The sequence below is a fragment of the Rhipicephalus microplus genome, chromosome 2 (genome assembly GCF_043290135.1).
Source record: "Rhipicephalus microplus isolate Deutch F79 chromosome 2, USDA_Rmic, whole genome shotgun sequence".
NCBI classification, from domain to species: domain Eukaryota; kingdom Metazoa; phylum Arthropoda; class Arachnida; order Ixodida; family Ixodidae; genus Rhipicephalus; species Rhipicephalus microplus.
The window spans coordinates 236515522-236537617 of record NC_134701.1 but is presented as its reverse complement, the minus strand read 5'-3'; the positions used below and the strand labels follow the sequence as shown (position 1 = coordinate 236537617).

Here is a 22096-nt window from a genome sequence, read left to right as displayed (position 1 = left end):
CGCTTAATGTGTTTCATTTTTCTTTTATTATTTCAATAAACCTCATGGTCACGTTTTAGGCCTTACTTACGACCCGTCTGTTTGCCCGATAGTTCAGATATTACATCGAGTAGGCTTCTTTGTTTTTAATTTGTCCAGCGTGGAGCGACTGGTGTGGCGATCGCTGCGATAATATACGTTTCAACCTTTCTACAGGGAATCCTTACGAAAGAAAACTTCTTGGCATTCGAAAGGTTTCCCCGGAGTCATACTATACAAGCAGCGTGCTCACCTAAAAGTTTGTGTAACCCCACACCAAAGTTCATATGGCATTCAGTCGAAATAGAAAAAAGTACCCACTTCTATAAAGAAATATACAGTATTGAAACCGAACCTCTCTCTATATAAAATAAACCTTGTCCATGTCGGGCTTCATATTTCGTGAGGAAAGCTCCGTTCGTTGATTCCACACATTGCATTCGTAAGCTTTCGGCATGAAGTCCTTAACATTTCGCAGACCAGCCGACGTATTCTTAGTATAAAAGTTTTGTGTTGAAAAGTAACCCATAGAAACAGTTATATAGCTAACGAATGCCACTAGGAGGAGAACAGCGCCTGTTCACTGTAGGAAGTGTACAAGAAAATGAATAAAAAAAATAACACTTATCAGGGCTGCATACATCTGCTATCAATGTGCCACACAACTTGATGAGTAATTTCAGAAACAAAGAGGCATTGAATTGTGTATTTTTCAGTGAACCCGTTCCGTAAACCTCTAGAAGTTATAAAAATACCGAAACACTGCATACCTTTATCCTGCAGTGACTTTTTTATAACCTGCTTACTTGAACAGCTCTTTAAATTGCTCTCGCGAGCTTAACGTCAAACACGAATACTTCACGTCACAAGATATTTGTGAGGACACCTATGAGACACTACAGCCATTTCGAATGCGTTTCTATAGAAATTTTAGGAGAAGGAAATACGTTATCTTCTTTTCAACCAAGGCATACTGTATATTTATAATGAGGGGCCTTAATTAGCTCTTTTATTATAGCCTAATTTTAAAAGCGGAATGAGTTTTAATAAGTTTTTTTAGAGTTAAATTTGGGGTAAATAACATTCAGTGCTGCAAAGTGTAAATGCGATTTTTCCTTTCTCTTTTTTTTTTTCGGAAATGAAACCACTCGCAACAGCTCGTCCACGTATTTCTGGAAAAATAATAACTGCGTAGCCAAGTCGATACTTTTTCGGAATGTTCCCGAACTCTTCCAATTTTCGGTACAGGTTGCTACTAATTCTCTTCCCTTTCGAGGAGATTTTCGCAGCAGCCAACAAAAATTTTCGCAGGATTCTCCGACACTAACATATACACTCGCTGGTTCCCTGCCTTTCAGTATCCGTGGATGATTCTTGAGCTCGCTGCACCACTGGCACACGTGTATAGGACGTAAACCCCAAGGGTGGACAGCGAATTCCACGAAAAACCCGGCTTGCATTAAAACGGCTGAGTCAGGTCCAGAGGAAAAGGAACTTCGTTTTCTTTGTTTCATTCTCTCCAACTTCGTGTCTATACTCCGCGAAGACGGTCGGCGTACTTGGCCACAATTTCAAAAAGATGTCTTAGTTGGAGCACCTTTTGATTTTGTTTATCGAGATGAAATAGATTTGGCGCGCAAATAAAGCACTGGCTACTATTAGCTCGTGGTTCGATCGAGTATGCAGTACAACAAATATGCGTACAAGCAGTATACGTTATGGGAAAAAAACACAAAACCCACATACGTAGAACAACCTTACCCCAACGTGAAAGAATGAATGAATGAATGGAACCTTTATTTCAAAGAAAAGGAACGCCCTGAGCCACAGTTTCGGAATATGGGAGGAAGGATTATTAGGAGCACAGCGTGAGCATATACTAAGATAACACCAGTTTGCGTTCATCCGTTGCAGTAGACGTACAAAGAGTCGCTATCACCCGAGTTTGTCGACCTCTTCTAGACCACTCGAAACAGAGAAAGCGTCCGAAATGCTATTGATGATCTGATCATGTTTGTGGTCATCATAAAGGTGAATCCGCACGTATAGGTAACGGGACAGTCAACACGTCATAATACTGACGACGAAATATCGCTCAGAAATCGATATTGGGTCACAATCATTGGTGCTTTTAATTTTAAGTTTAGGTTGAAATTTGCTCAACTTTCTACAGATAAATAATCTTTTTTGCCATGTTGAGGTCTTCCCATATTTGGCGACCGCGTTCGATAACGTATCACGCACTGGGCCTCTCTGTCTCTCTCTCTCTCTCCCTTTAACTTCGGTCTCTATATTTAAACGAAATTCTTTTTTCCCGAAAAGATTGTGCTAAGGAACCAGTTACGGTCTTTTCCGACAAAATGTCTAATATAGTGCGCCTAAGAAAAAGTTCTCGACTGCATAATTGTCCATTGATTCAAGAGAAAATCTCGTAACACTGGAACGCAATCTCCTGAGCGCATGATGGCATACACACGCAGCTTCACTCTTTGATGTCGTGCGGACATTGCGTTAGAGATGAAGCGTCACCCCGCTATGCAGGGTAGTTATAAGGCCCCACTTTTATTTTCACCTTTTTCTGTTTAATTGTGACCGTTTTATTTATTCTTGTGTTTCATTCTGTTGTACTTTGCATATCGTTACCTAAGCATCACGGTCAACGTTATATGCCAACGGTGTCCCGAAAAACGTACCCGATTGATTTTCTCTCAACCCAATTTCTTTCTGATGAAAATAAAATTTTTCATCATAACAATCGTATATAATTCTAATTTTTTATCGCCTTTAATCCAGCCGGAACCCTTAGATCATGCCACAATGCAACCGCTGGTTCGTGTACTGTTTCAATTTCTACACCAGCTGTCTTTCTCTCTGAAAGACAAAAACAACAACTAAAAACAACAACAAACAGGTTAGTTCGCAAAAACAAGGCGGGAAGATCAATTTGTTCTGTGTTTTTAATGTGTAAAGGGAAAGAGACCCGATAAATTACTTCGGTTGATTTTCTTGATTGATCGTGATGCAAGTTAATGAGACCGTCTTTAAGCTTGTCCGCCATGCTACAGCGGCGCGTTTCCTGTATTCTTCTTAGAGAAGAAATGAGAACAACACACAGGGGAGGATGTTCCTGCTTGCCGATGACATCAATCTCAGGTCAAACCCTGTACACAGAAGAAAATGCAGCGCCTTTGTTTTTCAGGAACACCTACGGGAGCGGTTACACCTGCCACATGTATCCACAGTTCAGCGCTGCCGGTGATAGGACGTGCAGCAATAAAAAAAATGAAAACTTCGTCGTCGCCCTCCTTATCCCACTCGCGGAAAGAAATCTTTTCCAACAGTCTCGCGAGCATGCGCAGTTCGCGAGTGGTGGCTTCTTTCCCAACGGCCCGGAAGAGGGGACGGTCTTGTTGTTCCGGTGGAAGCGCGCTCCTCGGCGAAACCGCTGCTCTCGTGCGCGCATTTCCGGTTGAAGAAACGTCCGCTCTGACACATTCCTGGCAACGGTGCTGCAGCCTAGTTATGTAGCCAAGTCACTTACGACGCAACAAACCTTTGCGATGTGCACACGTGCATTATAAACAGTCTTGTTTCAATTTAATTACCGTTGCTTGAACAATTCGGTCGTTAATAATAGAATACGAGAAACGCCACGAGAAGGGGTTGAGCCATCTAGGAAAGTATATTAGCTCCGCAAACGTGAAACTTGGGGGAAGGGCGAAAGGTTCAGTGTTTTCAGATATTTCTTAGATGAGGCACTAGTGGTTCCAAGGCTGAAACTGGACATGTGGAAAAGCGTGTCGCCGCTCCACTGACGACAACTGGTTGGTTGGTTGGTTGGTTTAGGATTTTATTGAGGTTGTTTTGATTACATTTCATGAAATGCACAACACTGATTAGACCCATAGCCATAGACTAGTAGGGGGTCTAACGGGAGAAAGCATACAAGCAGAATACAATCTGTATAAAAAATCAGAACATCAAAAAAAAAACTTTGATTTTTCAAGAAAACGAACAAAAATACAAGAAGATATCATTGGGATTTAAGGTGACGTAAATGCTTGATAGAACGTACAGAAATGTATAGAGAACACATTGTTGCATTTTGTTCATAAATAATGAAATAAACAATAAACAAGTACAGACGAAACATCAAACTATGTGTAAGAGAGAGAGAAAGTGAGAATGAGACTGAACTATGTGTAAGCTTTTGTACGTGGTCAATACTATTGTTCTACATGTTGCAAATATTCTTTTGAGTGCGCTCGAGAAAGCCCTAGAATCTTCAATCTAAAGTGGTATGTTACTCCACACTTTAGCTCCAACTAACTGTAGTAAGCGTTCATCATACACGTTTTTAGTAGTTGGAAGATTAAAATTCCGCAATGTCATGCATCTGGTGACGTGGGACGAGGAAGAAAAGATAGATACATTGAAATGTTCTTCAATATATTGGCGCAACTTACTATGGGCGATTGGTCACGATTAATGCACTTATTGATGTCACAGATTGAAAATTAGTTGTTTAATCATTTCATAAATATAATATAAGCTCGCAATATGTCGTCCCAAGCTGGACTGCATAGGAATGCAGCTTGATGATAATGATGATGATGATGGCCTATAAATATGGCTCACACCCACTCTGAAGTATTGGCTGACTCAGCAGCAATACTCTGAAGCAAGACTTTAAATAATTGCTGCTTTTTCTTCTTGTTCTTCCAAAAGGCCCGGCTTCAGTTGCTATACGGCACGTATATAGGAACTAAAACTGGAGCAAAAACTGGACGTTACTGGAGCAATTTTCGCTCCAGTAACGTCGTTGGTTGTAGTTGGTGTAACTGTGACCTTATTCATTTTTAGTCGACCGCTGACGAGAAGTTGCATTTACCCATTGTTGCGCATACGCGTTTTTCACGAAGAACCGCCACTACATGACACACAGTGCAGTGGCAGGAGACGCCGACAAACCTCCCTGAGGCGCTTTGCACCTAAAACAATAATTATCGGAGTTCTACTTCCCAATGACACCACGTAATTATGAGAGGCGCCGCAGTGGGGGGCCCCGGAAATTTCTACCACTTGGGGTTCTTTGACGTGCACCTAAATTCAAGCACACACGCATCTAGTATTTAGCCTTCATCGAAATGCTACTGCCACGGCCGGGATTCGATCCAGCGGCCTTGAGTCGGCAATGAAACACCACAACCACTAGACAACCACGGCAGTCTTTTCGATCATGGAGTCTGAACTACGTGCGCTTACTTAGAAGAACATTACTATTCACTGTGAAAATATGTATGCATTTAACCGCGACATTTAGTCCGTAAAACGTGTGCAACAGGATAGGGTATCCTATTAGGATATTACTTCATCGTTGTGGTTAATTTGTGTGTGTGTGTGTGTGTGTGTGTGTGTGTGTGTGTGTGTGTGTGTGTGTGTGTGTGTGTGTGTGTGTGTGTGTGTGCGGGTGTGTGCGGGTGTGTGCGGGTGTGTGTGTGTGTGTGTGTGTGCGCGCGCGCGGATGTGTGTGTGTGTGTGTGTGTGTGTGTGTGTGTGTGTGCGCGTGCGGGTGTGTGCGGGTGTGTGTGTGTGTGTGTGTGTGTGTGTGTGTGTGTGTGTGTGTGTGTGTGTGTGTGTGTGTGTGTGTGTGTGTGTGTGTCACAGTCTGGTTTAGTTGCACAGACCACATGCGAGTAGACGAATCGCGTAACTTTCCTGCTTGTGCGTCATTTTTAGTTATTCGCCAGGCTGAAAATGCGGTGCCTCCGATACGCAGTAATTTGTTGTGCCGAAAGGCTGGGCGCTTCCTCATTCCATCAGATATCTACTTGGGCTTCCGCGTACGGTGACGGCTGCTTCCCATCGCATAGTGCCAAAGTAAGAAAAAAAAATACGAGGTGGTACGTTGTAGATGCACTCTCGCCAAGGTATACTATTGCAGACAACAAAACGGTTTAGTGAAACAAAAGCTCAGCTCCACTGAAAATATACACAGGTGCGCATGTTTGCAGGACTGCTTCTGTACGTTAAAAGAGTTTGACACATACTGGGCTAGCATCTCGAATAACGCTACCAGAGAGAAAACGCCAAGGCTGTGCGGAACTCGCATCACAGTCACAACGACAGCTGGAAGAGTGACCTTGCTTGCTTGTACTTATGCTTTGGCTTGTACTTACATACTGCGGGATGTTGTTTATCAACCCAGGGGGTTGATTTCTAAAGATCAGTTGAAATTAGCGCTCTGTCCGCGCTTACTGACACTTTATACTCACACTTCTAAAGCCCATTATAAGCTATTTTAGGTCAAATAATGCAAGTACTCTTGCCAGGTGTCCACTACGCCAGGTCATCATAATTTTTTAAGAAGTATACACTGTATACTAGAAGTACCATGCAAAGCGAGGTACCAGCTACACATCTGTAAGGCATTGTGTGCACTTTGTCGATGCTGCTAGGAATGACACGCTACAGAATATACTGTGAGAAATTCGCCCTCTACTTGGTCAGTCTACTTCATTGGGTATGAACCATGCCCATAACAAACAACAACAGCGATCCAAAATTATGGCTGAGAATTTAGTAGTTGATGGAAAGTATAAGCCGCGCTCTTGTCGCATAATTCATATTGGGTGATGCCTGGCTGTTATTTTACTCTTTCCAATCTATATTACACATGCTGATGGGATTTCTTGCCTCACGTTATGCCTTCATACGGTATTTTTGCAAATTTTTAAGCAGAGGAGTATCTTTGCGGCAAAGTACTCGACTGCCATGAAGAGGGTCCACGTTCAATTCCTATTCGATCCTGAATACTTTTTGTTTTAATTTCATTTGTTCTCATTTAGCGCGATAGAGGTTACAGACACCAACCAATGTGGCGGACAACTATGACATCAAAAACGGCGGTTGCTGCGATCTCACAATAGCTTTCGCTGGGAAAGCTGGCATGCGCTTCTAGCGCCATAGGCTGCTAAATGTCGACCTACAGTACAACCTTGTGACACTACCCCCTGCCGCTTGCTAAGTTTAGCCAAACATTTAAAGTAAATTATGGAAAAAGGAAACGTTTGCGGCTCATACCAATGGAAAGGTATATGATGTCACTTGACTTGACCGCACAAAATTGCTTTAAGTGTGCCGTATACCAGACAATATTCTTTCTCTTTGCATGATGCACATTTAGTTCCTTAAGCTCCGGTGCGTCGCTGTTGATGCATTTTCGGCAGTCGTAAAGTTTTTAAACCGTTAGCAGAACTTTGCATATATATAAAGTTTAGGAAGTGTGCATCACCACGTACTCTGCGCAAATGTCCCTGGCGTACGCATACAAAGAAAGTTATTTCCTCCTTGCTAATGTGGGCAAAGTGGGAAAGGCTCTTTTACTTAGAAAACTTTATCGCCGCTTACGATAGAGGCAGAACTTAATGGCCCAATAACGCATTCCGTCTCGCTAATATCCGCTGAGTAAATGTAAGGCGAAAAAGCCTCAGCCAAGCGAAGTCCCATTTACGCTATAAAACTAACCAGAAAACTCTCTTCATTGCATGGCAACACTTTAGCCTGCGTCGTAATGTTGCATAAGTAGGCGCTTTTGAAATCTTGTTCTCATAGCTCTGGAACTTTGACCCCTATATATATAGGGGCGCTGTGAATAATCAATACATACTCAGTCGTGCATTATGCTTTAGCAGTGTGCCGGTTACTTGAATCTACATACAGTAGCGTTTGTTAAAACTAAGTTCTGTAGTTATACGAGGGGATACCGAGATTATTGAGCCACGTCGAGAAGTGGAGGGTTCGGAATTCATTCTGAGCACGCAGAAACATTTAGCGCTGAATATAAGCGCATGAGTGTTTATTCTTGCGTCTCGTATTTCCTTAAATGGGGTCACTGCAGGAGAAAGGAATCCGACCCGTGTCTTCGAACTCGCAAGCTTGGAGCAATAACTATTCTTATTCTTATACTAACACTTATACGCCCGACGTCACAACCGATAAGACGCTCTCTATTTACGTGTTATTCGCAATGACGTCATAGCCTGTACGCACGAACCAACCTTATACTTACTTTGCGTTTTCCTTATCGGTTCCAGGCTTTTAGTGCGTTTGATATAGTATGGTGGTATTCACAAGCCAATTTGCAGTTATATTTTTCCCTGTTAACATTTTTGCGCCCTTGATTGATCTGTGGAGTTTAACGTCCCAAAACCACTATTTGATTATGAGAGACGCCGTAGTGGAGGGCTCCGGAAATTTTGACTGCCTGGGGTTCTTTAAGGTGCACCCAAATCTGAGTACACGGGCCTACAACATTTCCGCCTCCATCGTAAATGCAGCCGCCACAGCTGCGATTTGATCCCACGACCTGCGAGTCAGCAGCCGAGTACCTTAGCCACTTGACCACCGTGGCGGGGCCATTTTTGTGGCCTTATAACACACGTAGATTGTACAGAAACCCAAGGAAAACATGATATAAGGATAAGGTTGGTTTGTGAATACAGGCCACAGCGTCGCGGGGTCTAGTACGCGTGGTTGAAACTGAAGAAAGCACCTTAAAGGAACCCTGAAACACTTTTTCACGTAACCATAGAATTCATTCACTGGAAGAGCTTATTGACTCATGAATTCAACGCCGCAAATATTTTAAGAACCTGTTCAATGTGAGTGGAGCTACAAAGGTTTGTCGCATGCTGCAATTGCATTCTCTCTCTCTCGTGCTGACGAAAGCGCTGCAACCTAAACAGGAAGTGATGGCAGGGCCCAACGTTTTTAGATCTAAAAACGTTGGCAGGGCCACAGAGAAACCTCACGCGCTCTTTGTGACCTTGAGCACTTTTTCTTTTTTTTTCTTCGAATGCGCGGCTTTGTCATTGTAATCGCGTGCGCACGCGTGGACAAGTAGCGGCCTCCCGCGGCGATCTCTGTGACGAGCGAGTGCGCCATGTTCAAATCAGCCAATGGCTGATAGATGGGCAATTGACGAGTGATTTTTGGGCACATTGCGTGATTTGTCGAGAGAAGAGAAAGCAATTTCTAGCTTACTTTGATAATTTATTGTGAATTCCAGGCCGCGTGCTGTGCTACACTATTTGGCTCGCGGGGTTTCGGGAGCCATTACTACCGATCGGCAGCGTTTTCTGACCATGCTAAAAAAGTGTTGCAGGGCCCCTTTAATGTTTACACGAGTCAGTGTTTAGATGGTAACACCCGGCCGATTAACGCATTGTCTGTTTGAGTGGCATACAAGCTATAGAGTTTGTAAAAACATCACAGAAAGGAAAGCCCAGCTTGGAAACACGTGCGAAGTTGCAATGGGCAGTAGTGTACTCAGCAAGCACTGAGTGAAGTCGCCTAGATCCTCCAACAATGCTCTGTGGGGAAACTGTAGCTTTTCGCGTAACTCAGCAGTAGCGTGGTGAGTTGACTCAGAAGGGTCGAAGTTTAATGTGGCATCATTTTTCTGGCTTAATGTGAAATGCCGATGCAACAGGACTTTATTTACAAAGGCTTCGTCATACAAGCCAGCGTGAGGAAAGGTCAGTCGTGCAGGCGAGTTGCCACTGCTCGACCCTAACTCACTCAGCCTGACCGACTATATCGTTTACGCTGGCCTGACAAGCAGACGTCAGCTATGCGTGAAGTTTCAACTTCATTTTTATTGTGATAACAAATTTATGGACACTCCCGGCTGGATTTTGCCGCCAGCATCAGCGTCGATGTCATGCACCGTATGTATATGTATACGTATTTATGAATATGAAAGTTTCTAGTGGCTAAGGTACTCGGCTGCTGACCCGCAGGTCGCGGGTTCAAATTCCGGCTGCGGCGGCTGCATTTCCGATGGAGGCGGAAATGTTGTAGGCCCGTGTGCTCAGATTTGGGTGCACGTTAAAGAACCACAGGTGGTCGAAATTTCCGGAGCCTTCCACTACGGTGTCTCTCATAATCATATGGTGGTTTTGGGACGTTAAACCCCACATATCAATCAATCAATATGAAAGCGTAAAAAAGAAAAAAAAATCTCAGAAAAAAAGGATCCAGCGTGCGGAATCGAACGTAGGACCTCTGCGTCGTGAATACCAGGCGTTAACCACTAAGCCACCGAGATATACCTCCGTCATCGCTTAAACGGCAGGCTATTTATATATACCACTCAACCGTTGTTGGCGGGCATCTCGGGGTGGGGGGGGGGCTTATCGTGTTTTCAGCGTTATCTGCAAGATGGCGCAGTGAGCGCGCGGCGGCTCTCATATCTCACGTGTATTTTGGCCCGCGCAAATAATAAGGGGATGTACGCTCGATTAAGTGCCTTTATCTTGCCATGGGGAGAATCGTACGTCTTGGCTAGCTTTTGGATTTCGCCGGAACGATTCTGTTGTAGTTACCGGGCGCACAAATGTCACTGCAATCGTTGCACAGCCTCCTTTTGCGAAAAGGGCGCGCTTTTCAGACACAGCGAAGTAACAACTGAGACGATTATTCGCGTCCATCTGTACCTGTGAGTACGTTTCGTGCGTCATTTGTGCGTGAGAAACGCGGGGCATATTTCGATCTGCTTGCCATTCTTCGCGTGACCTTCCAATATGTTGCTATCGCGTTCATTGCTTTGCCTTTGTGGCAAAGCTGTGACTTTTTCGTGTAAATGACCTTCATGTAACTTCATGAATCTTCGTGTACACGACCTGGCAATTTTCGTTCCGACCATCTTTATTCCGAGACCTCAGCTCACACGTGACCCTTGTCGAACGAACACACCTGCGACTTTTTTCATCTTCCTGACGTTTTCATAACATGTGTTTGTGAGAAAATCTCTGCTCCATCATGAGTACATCATAACTTTCGTCTTGTCTTGTGCTAGGATGAGCCGAGGTAAAATGCGCGAACATAAATGTTGCGGGCGATGTCTCATGCCGTAGATGTCGGTAGGATATGTTGCACTGCGCTTAGGTTACAGTATTTGCTCACGAGCCTACAATGTCTTTTATGCTCGCGAGTAAAGTAAGAGAGCGCGGTGTAACATTCTTCTCTTTGTTTTGTACTCAGGACGCATTTGATAACTGCGAGAAGAGATCATTCATGCAGTGCAAGAACCAAAAATTGCTTCTCCTGTCGATACGCTCCTCCATTTCGTTGATTAGATTGGTGTAAGGTGGTGTGTTTTCCACTTCAACTCGAACCAAGTTGTTTCAAATGCGCATCAGAGACATTCAATTTTACATCGATTCGAAGGAATAAACCTACTTTCCGGAAAGCTCTGCAAAGTATGGCTCTTCATCCGTTTTTACGATCGGGATTCACGAGTGATTCATGCTCGTCGCTACGCTTTCGAGACGCGCCGTTCTGTTGGATGTTTCCACTCCGGCGCTGCCAAGGACCTGGCAGTATCTGCGAGAGCGCCCTCCGGGGTGTTCCATTCAGGCACTGATATTGTGTCTTTCCTCGAGTGGGGAGAGTCCGGTCCCGTTCAGCTCGATAATAATGGGTTTATATTGGCACCGATCATGAACAAGAGGCCGACGCTGTGCATTTGGTCGTCGTGGCAATACCGGTTTCGATGAGGCCATCCTTGACTTCTCCGCACGCACTAAAGCGGTCTCTGCGACATTGCGCTTGCGTCAGAGGCGTCGGAGCAGCCGAGCTGTTGCAATCTTTAGGAGCGACAGTTTTGGTGCGTCTAGTTAGATGTGCTAGTTGCTAAACTGCGCTTGGTGGGCTTCTAAATGGCACATCAGGAGGACAGCTTCGTTAGGGAAGCCATGTGCAGTATTGTAGCCCTTCAATTGTGCGCCTGCCAAATTTATTTTGTACATTTGTCCTTTTTTTTTCTGCCCGCCGAGGGTCACAAGAAAGCTTAGGAAAGCTCAAACGTCGTGGTATGATTATCAATACATATTTCTTACATTTTACACGTTCAATTTGACAGATTTCTTGCGAACATGAGGCTTTGGGTCACTCATGAAACTCTTGTAGGCTAAAATGTTCGTAATCTAAATTTAATGAATCCTAGTGCCGGAGACATCTCGTATTTTCGAATGCGACGAGCCAATAAAAAATGACAATTATGAATGAGGAGCTTTGTGAGTCCTGCTTCAGATGCTCAAACTGCAAGGGCTTTTATTCCTAACTCCAAAGGGCACATTCTAACCGAACGTGTGATGCAACGCCACCCACTCGACAAACAACGAAACTTGTTTGCATTAAAAAGACGCCCTTGACCATCCAATGGCAAACAAAAATCGTGCTCACCAGCTTAAAAACGTAGCTTTGATAGAGAATTTCATCGCGGGACTGTGCCCCTATGCTTCTTGGAGTCCTGTTCAAAACTACGCGATACATATTTATAACATACTTATGGGCAGTACCCAGTCTTTTCGATAAACTATAGCCCGCTATTTTTCTTCGCAGAACTCTTTCCTTTCTTCAGCTCCAGCACGCATATGACAAAACGGATAATTATAGCTGTTCGGAAACTCGGATCCGGAACGACTTGACGGAGCCATAGTAAATGCAGAGTGTAGTTCTACCACGCATAATAGTATAGTTACACTAAAATCGCTGACCGTGGGCAGTATTTAAACTGCACAGTTGCTTTACGTAACCTCTTGTACTGAGTGTAAATGTTGTGTTCGTTGCCATGCGTCACCACTCTGTACTTCGGTAACGTTGTTGAAACGTATTCATAGAGAGAGAGAAAGGGTAGTGAAAGCCAAACGATTGGCCAGCGTATATTCGCCTATTCGCTGTAATGCAGGGGGAAGAAAGTAGGCGTAAAAAAGGTAGAAAGATAGGTTAGAAAAAAAATAATAGGGTACGTGGCCCTTCATCAGGTGCCATAGGCGATGAATGGACTGTCTGATAGATATGTGAGGTTTAACGTCCCGAAACCACTATATGAGTATGAGAGACGCCGAAGTGGAGGGCTCCGGAAATTTAAAACACCTGGGGGTCTTTAACGTGCGCCCAAATCTGAGCACACGGCTCTACAGCATTTTCGCCTCCATCGGAAATGCAGCTGCCGCAGCCGGGATTCGATCCCGTGGCCTGCGGGTCAGCAGCCGGGTACCTTAGCCACTAGACCACCGCGGCGGGGCGAATGGACAGTCTGAACAGTTATTGTAAATTATGGAGGAAAAACAGGCAATAAGAAGAAACCGCATGTCAATACGACAAACACTTCTTGGTTGAAGGATCAAAGTGTGCGACAAATTGTGTGTGCTTACAGCCACGGTGTTTGTTACACCCACGGCCGTGCCGCTAGCTGTCTCTGGGCGCCTCGCGGCGCGGACCACCGGCTTCCCTGCGGATGTGCGCGGCGGGGATTTCCTCTCTCGTTGCCAGCTGACGACCACCGATAGCGCCTTGGCCGTCGTCCTCGGCAGGAACGCTTCTTGCCACAGGCTCGCGAAAGGGTTGAGAGAAAGAGAGGGGAGGGAAACAGCCTTTGCCCGCTCGCACGACTGTCTGGTCGGCTGGCTGCAGCAGCGAACAACTCGTTGCAACAGCAGCGTCTTGGTCGCCCGCCACCGCAGCTGACGCGCGCACTCGGCTTGATTAGGGCGGCATGACGAGAAAGGGGCCTCGAGGCAGATAAACGCTCGGCTTCTAATGCGAGACAACGTCGCGATGGGCGGAGCAGAGATGAGCAGCATCAGGTTATGTACGAAGAAATTTGTATCGTGGCTGTTCATTGGACGCTCATGGTACGGTCAAAGAAAATAGCAAGATGCCCTGGGATACAAAAATGGGGAGAGATGTTTACCTATGCTAGAGTCAGGAAATGTTAGCAGGGTCATCTGCTTAGAGCGCTGAAGTATGAGATGACACCATTGGCACAAACAACTTCAAAAAGTACTTCTACGGGCGAGTCCAATCGCTCGTGCTAACCTTGTAAACGATTACGTTTGTTGGCGCGAATTTTAACGAGGTGGCAGTGGCACATCCAGCTAAGTGCGATGCTTGATTTGCTTTATGTACCACAAACGGTTATCATTGTCTTCACTGAACGTTTTTGCATGCTGCAAATGACAGTAATGGGCACTAAAATGATTTCTTGCCTCAACTGTACCTCTCTCTCAAAAAGGAGTGGCACGGAGGTAGAGAGGTAATGTCTGTACATCTATGCAGGCGTTCTTCTGTACTTTTGTACTCTGTACATAGAAAGAGCAAATGAGAGAGAGGTAGAGTGGTTAACGGTGATTAAAACTTATGGTTTTGCCCGCCGCGGTGGTCTAGTGGCTAAGGTACTCGGCTGCTGACCCGCAGGTCGCGGGATGGAATCTCGGCTGCAGCGGCTGCATTTCCGATGGAGGCAGAAATGTTGTAGGACCGTGTGCTCAGATTTGGGTGCACGTTAAAGAACCCCAGGTGGTCGAAATTTCCGGAGCCCTCCACTACGGCGTCTCTCATAATCATACGGTAGTTTTGGGACGTTAAATCCCACAAATCTATCAAATCAAAACTTCTGGTTTGCTGCCTTTCACACGGGAGAAAAGAGAAAGCAGAGCGCGAGCCAAAAAAAAAAAAAACAAACAAGCGTGCAGAAAAAAAGATACAAGAGTAAAGGTAGCATCATAGCCTCCAAATCAGGCTTGCGCCAAGTAAAACATTATATAAAGGCCCTGCATGGCGCAACAATGTGAAGCGTGCGACAGCTGCGAATTGATAACCAGGTGCTGAATGGCGCGACAAATGACGCGCACTCACAAACGCACTGTTTATAAACGTTTGCTGATATCAGCAGTGCCTGCAGCTTGCGGCTAATTGACAATAAGTGTTCAATAAAATTACGAGAGAATATGAAGGAGACAGTGATAACGGGTAATAGAGCATTGCCTTATCTAATATATTGCTGGCACTTGTGGTGACGTCGAGTGCTGCAGATTTAGGCATTAAAACAGATGACTTTTCGCTTGGTTGTGTGTTTGAAAGGCTAGGGCAGTGCTGCGAAGGGAAAAATTGTTTATTCTTGTGAATGTGAAACGTTGAGATATCGTCCTACGGGGACAGGGTCGCGTTTTTAAGATGGGCAGACATAAAAAGAAAGAAATAAAGAAAGAAACAAAGACAGACAGACAGACAGACAGACAGACAGACAGACAGACAGACAGACAGACAGACAGACAGACAGACAGACAGACAGATAGATAGATAGATAGATAGATAGATAGATAGATAGATAGATAGATAGATAGATAGATAGATAGATAGATAGATAGATAGATAGATAGATAGATAGATAGATAGATAGATAGATAGATAGATAGATAGATAGATAGATAGATAGATAGATAGATAGATAGATAGATAGATAGATAGATAGATAGATAGATAGATAGATAGATAGATAGATAGATAGATAGATAGATAGATAGATAGATAGATAGATAGATAGATAGATAGAAAGCTCCCTCAACTTCCCCACGTTACATGAGCTGAGCGAGGAGCACAAAACAGTATTATTCATAAAAACTACTTCTTACGCTAGAGTAGCTCGTAATGAACAAAAAAATTAGCCAATACGGATGCTGGTAATATCACCATCAGGGGCATATTAACAATGGGAAAGGGCACTTACGAAGGGAAACCTATATGTGAATTTGGTGCAAAGCTTTTTTTGATAATAGCGTTTCTGCGAGAGTTGCCACTCTGCGGAACGTCATCAGCGTTTTTGCAAGCACGGCGTTGCCGTTCGCTTCGACACAGAATCGCCAACTGCAGGCCTTTAGACACGTATTTCTGTGTCTGTTGACAAAAAGAGAGAACGTTGTCTACCTATAAGGGGACGTAGAACTTTCAAAGATTAAGTAACGTGTTTCATCTGCGCCAGCAACATGCATTACTGATAAGGTGTTATAAGGAAGGTATACTTCGCCCCATTTCTCGGCTACACTGAAGTCGCAGTAGCTGAACAGCCACTGAGAACGACGAGGAAGTGATGTCTACTTGCTAATTTCTACTTAATCACCGCGCGGTCACAAGTCCTCTCGCTTGTATTACGCCTCTAGATGCAAGCCTTGGTCAGAAAAGACGCACTAGGAAGAGCAACGTTGCCGCTGATAAATGTCATCCTAGAAATTGAGGCGCAGCTGGCACCGACTCAAGAAACAAGTCTTCATTCGCATCGCTGCAAAAATAAGTAAATAAATAAAAAAATCTGCACTGGCGGGAGAGGCAGAAAGCAGTAAGAGAATGTTGAGCTTTGGATAACATAGCCTGGTTGTTTCGAATGGCTATTTCGGGCACTGATAAAAAAAAAAGAACAAGTGGAAGGTTCCATATGCTCGAAGTCGTGCGCTGTGGACGAGGAGAAAGCAATAGAAAATCTCCAGGAAGAGGACTGCCTAAGATAGCTCCGCTGGCATGCAGAGCTGTCACCGCGCGTATTTTTCAATAACGCGTGTGGGATCCCGTGTTTTTTTTTTTTTTTTCCACTGCGTCGCTCTGTGCCCGAAAACACTATGATTCGCCGAGTTTTGTTTCTATGGCGTGGTATTTTTGAGTATACCACGAATTCTCTCCCGTAATCTCGTGGTTCGTAGTCGTTTTCACCGAAGCTGAGCTTTCCGAGTGAAATGTCATCCTGGCTCAATGAATAGACGGCATCGTACCGCGCCTCACGGAAACGAGGCTAACGTTCTGGAAGTAAATTATTTTGCCCTCAAATGACGCGAAGAGAAAGGGGCATGCGAGCCATCGTGAAATGGCTGGCGGGGGAGTCTCAGAGGCGGGAGGGGCCGATTCCGACTTCCACGATTGGTCTTTACAGCCAATCGCCGAAGAATACTGCGCGTCGCCGAGGGCTCCAGTCCCTATGTTATGACCAAGCCAGTCGCATTGCCTCCCGAAACGATCCTCGAGCAATAATTTGCTTCGTCTCAAGAAGGCAAGGAGAGGTGACGTCCGGCGATGCCTTGCCTCGCTTAATTTTGTGCAGCGTCGCGTAGGCTACAGGTGTCAAACTACATCGGCCGTATACCCTGAGTCAGTTTTGCGTGAAAGAGTATTTACGATTGGCCAGTGCTCGGCTTCTCGAACCGCTGATTGTTACTATTGGTGGGCGCAAGTCGCCAAGTACAACATTTTGGGACACCCGCGCGAATCGCGCCGCGAATCGCACTGCTGAAGTGCTAACGCGTGCTGCGGCTTCCACGCGCTGCATGGTACTGCCGACACATGCAGTAATAACGGGTGCACGCGCGTCTCGCGCAGCGAGCGAATGGGCAGTGTGGGGCGCCCACGCTATCGTGCAAATTGTATTGCCCTCGAGAAAGCTAGGTGCCTTCATGCAAAGATTAACAGGCGTGCACTGACCTGCATGCAACGAGACGTCCGCGCTATATTATTCTAAGTAGAGTCTACAGGCCTCTTCGCTTCGGAAACGCTTTGCCCCTAAAATAAGCCCCACGACGCCTTTTCGAACCGAAGCACAAGCGGTTCGTTCAAGAGGTCGTGGACAGAAGAGACAGACACCGTCGACAAACAATATCGTTCTAAGGAAAGTTGTTGAGTGGGGAAAAACAGCCAGCCAACGTTATCAAGCAGCTTGGTTTGTGTACGATGTAGATGCAAGATGTCGTACGCACGCAAGCACATGCTCACACTCATTCACTAGTACAAAGTGTCGTGGCCTAACAGCTCAAAGAACGGGACAGATAGTGCACTGCAGTTTAACTTGTTAGTTTCACATTTATAAGACGTGGTTATCGCGAGACTCATCGTCCTAAAGAACGTGTTTGCATGATACACAGGTGCGACGTCCGGAGTCTCCCGGTTCCTGCCGCCAAAGCTGGACATCGACACTGCCTACATCGACATTCCTGCTAACAGCACCCTGCGCATAACATGCTACGGAAGGTATCCGCTGGCCTGGTCCCTCCCACCGCTCGGGGTAAGTCTGTCCAGAAAAGATCAAAAAGCCTCATATTTTCTTATTGCTTCGTCTACTTTTATGCTTCCACAGAGTTTTAAATGCGAAGCATTTCTTAGCGAACTTCGGCGACTTTGAATCTATCTATCTATCTATCTATCTATCTATCTATCTATCTATCTATCTATCTATCTATCTATCTATCTATCTATCTATCTATCTATCTATCTATCTATCTATCTATCTATCTATCTATCTATCTATCTATCTATCTAGCCACCTACGACTTTTAGCTCTCCTGGCCGTTTAGATAACGGTATCAATACCAAACTTGGTATGGCATTACATGACTGTATGAAGAACATATTTGACTAGTCATAACATGAAAACCATGACACGTATGTATTACACTTCACGGTCCGGCAGCTCTTGCGGTAATTCAGTTCACAAGGCATGTTGCAAAACTGGTATGGTATGACATGATTGCATGGAGAACACAAGTCACAGACCCTTACATGAAAATAATGACATGCGTGTCATGTAACAACATGACTACATGCCACACTCATGATGCGCTCGCGGCCGTTTCGCTTGCGTCACATATACCAAATTTGGTATTACGGTACGTGAATGAATGACGAGGGTATGTGACTGGTGCAAACATGATAATCATGAGATGCATGTCATGTAACATGACTACATGCCACGCTCATGATGCGCTAGCAGCCGTTTAGCTAGCTTTACTTATATGAAATTCGGTATTACGGGACATGAATGGATGACGAAGGTATGATACTGGTGCAAACATGATAAACATGAGATGCGTGTCATGTAACAACATGACTACATGCTACGCTCATGACGCGCTCGCGGCCGCTTCGCTAGGTTCGCATGTACCAAACTCGGTTTAGCGCGACGCGAACGGGCGACATAGGTAAATTAAACATCCAAACATGATAATCACGACATGCGTGTCATGTAACAACATGACTACATGCCACACTCATGATGCGCTCGTGGCCGTTTCGCTAGCTTCACGTATGTCAAATCTGGTATTACGTGACGCCAATGGATGACGAAGGCATGTGACTGGTGCAAACATGATAAACATGAGATGTGTGTCATGTGAGAACATGACTACATGCCACAGTGAAGGTGCCAATACATTTCGACATGACGCGGTGCGCGTGCTCACCGGCGTTCATTTCGTCGCGTCACGCAGGCGTTGCCACGCCAGGCGCCGGTCCTGCCATATACTCGCAGGCGCGCGCCGTGCTGTGTTGCTTTAACGCATGCGCGTTTCAGCGCGTCCGGCGTCCCTCCGTCACGAAAAGAGGGAGACGCAGTGTTGTCTGGGTAACGCATCGGCATAGAGTAATGTTGCTCTATGGCATCGGCACGAAATGCAGCATGTCGCGTTTTACGCCAGTTGCCGTCAGGCCACGACGACGGACGCTGGTCGCGCCTGGGGTTAGACTGTAGAGTGCTCGCGTTTTGCTAACATACCGTCGCTGTGCCCATCGTGGGCGCCCGTCAACGCTACATTGGAGTATATTGGGCCCTTCATGATACGCTCGCGGCCGTTTTGCTATCTACACATATACCGAATTTGGTGTTACGTGACGTCAGTCGATGATGAAACATATGACTGGTGCAAATGTGATAATCCTGACACGCGTTCCATGTAAGAGCATGACAACATACCACGCTCATAGCACGCTCGCGGCCATTTCGCTAGCTCCACATATACTAAATTTGGTATCACGTGATGTGAATAGATGACGAAGGTAAACGACACATCCAAACATGATAATCATGACATGGAAGTCATGTGCGGCATCATTTACCTCTACTTCGTAACGTTGAGCTGCTTTTAATGTGACATATCAGCATTTGTCATTCATGCTTCGCATATCATTGATTCCCACTGTGCGTGGGATCTGCCAATTTTTTTTTCTCTCCCACGTCATTGACCACACTAAACTGGAACGCCACTGTTTATCTGTCGCGCGTTCTGTATCTTTTGTTGCTTTCCTGATTAACTCAATCATGAACGATTCATTGCATTAACGTTTTGTATGTCGGGAACATTTATCCTATAATAATCTTTGAGTTTTCTACCCCCTTTCTCCCTTCTATATATAGCCGAGAGGGTTCAGCTCGACCTACACTCCTGGCTTTTTTTCAAGATTTCTATTTCTTCTTCACCTTAATTTCACACACAATAACATGTAAGGGTGTTTCCTCTTGCTAATAACTACACATCTTTAGTTTCACGTACGTAGAGAATTTGCGTACGTAGAGCTTCTACGTGTAAGCATTGCGCATGCGCAGAACGTTGCGGCAGCACACTGGTGCGTGCGGCCGTTATCTGATTCTTCGCGTGCGTTTCTTGCGCTTGGAGACAGCTTCGCGCAGGTACTCGCACAAGATAGCGTGTCGAGCGCAATAACAAGATAGCGTGTCGAGAGTTTTCTACGGCAGTGCTCATGATTCCTAATAGATGGAGCTACGTGGTAGCTCTCACCGTGCTTCAAGTATACGTGTAAGTGTTTCAGATGGTGGCCACATAACGTATACGTGGACTTTTCACGCTTGCGTATGTGAAGTCTTTACGTGCGTGAAACTAAAACTGCTTACTATTACGTTACGAGAAACACACGGCGTGGTACATACGGCCCCAGTCTCAGCGAAGCAGAATCAAATGAACGGTCACATGAGGCACGTAGGACGTGAACTCATTCCGACTGTTTACTGTCGACGCACTCATTGTAGATAGCGCCAGTTGACGACTAGTCGTGACGAAGGCTCTATGATCGGCTATTGTTTTCGTGAGGTTATCTCTGTTGTGCGGTTCGTCGCGACCGCGGGCTGTTTTTAGTTGTTGCCTTGCCTTCACTATATCTGCCTTACACGCACGCACGCACGCACGCACGCACGCACACACACACACACACACACACACACACACACACCAGTGAGAGAGAGATAGAACGTGCAAGAAAGCGCACAAGAAGCGCCATTAGGAGCACGGATAATTGGGTTAGTTAGTATTGGTTCATCTTTTAACTGAATAAGGGTGCGCACTGATAATTTCCTGTTCTAGTGACCTTGTCTTAGTGCGCGCCCTTATTCAGAGCAAAGATGAGCCATCGGCACTCTGCATTTGTCCTTACTTGCTACAGTATTCGTAAGATATTATTCTAGCCATATATAAATGTCAGACAGAGCCAGTGAAGGTGACTGAATAATGAAAAATGACAATTAAGGGCGTAATAAACGCAGCTGACATGCTTACTCATACATATAAAATCTCATCTCAGCCTGTGCGGTGAGGGAACGTTCACAACGGCAGAACAAAGAATAACGAGCTTGTATACTTTCATACCAATCGGAATAATGCACTGCAGAAACTTTGTGGATCTCACAGTTAAGCCACTCATGAAATTCGAGCTACAGAGATCCTGGGGATTTTCACGCCGAAACCATGCAGTCGTTACGTTGCTTAGTTTCCGAAGCGTAACAATATGGGCACGCCACAATCGAAGACTCCCCGTTTAACTGTGACCACCTGGGTTCTTAAGCATGCATTCGCCTAAATTTAGGCACATTGACGCTTGTTGTGTTTCACTTGCATCGTGTGATGAGGCCACCGTGCCTGGGAACTGAAACCGCCACCTTCAGCTTAGTGCAGAACTATACTGCTAAACTATACTGAGGCGGGTTTTCGTGTCCGAAACATTATGCTCATGCTCCTACGTAGTCGTTCCCATGGTCGTGTTAGTAGTGCTCCGTCTGTAAACGCGTGTATATCTCGTTTGGTTCACCAACCACGTCGCGTCATTGCATGTGGTGTTGGTTTGGGTTCAAGGGAGCAATGCCATCGGGCCTGCATACCATACATAGTGTCTAGCAGGAACTGTTTCTCTGCTCGTATGACCCTGCTCTTATCGCTCGAGCACCTCACTTATTCAGCCGTCAACAAGCTTTGCCCATTCGGGAGGAGCTTACGCTAATTGCGTCTGAGACCGTTGAAACAACAGAGTGGTAACTTAGAAACATACGTGGAGTACCCCGTGCATTTCGCGGCCGTGCCGCGATATTCAGCTCTGGTGAAATGAAATAAGAACTTTATCAAACATAGCAACACTTATATATAGTTTCCCCTTAGACTAAGCGCGTGATAGCGTCATAATAAATTGATAATTT

The 22096-nt window shown here is 45.3% G+C and overlaps 1 protein-coding gene across 3 annotated transcripts in view; it reads left to right on the top strand.

Annotated features, from left to right (window-relative positions):
• Positions 1–22096, top strand: part of LOC119170244 (vascular endothelial growth factor receptor 1) — an 89493-nt gene that overhangs the window by 39756 nt on the left and 27641 nt on the right. For all 3 annotated transcript variants that reach the window (XM_075877780.1, XM_037421354.2, XM_075877776.1), the window contains exon 2: positions 17769–17908. In XM_075877780.1, the coding sequence (XP_075733895.1) occupies positions 17769–17908 (140 nt within the window). The remainder of the gene's footprint in view (positions 1–17768; positions 17909–22096) is intronic.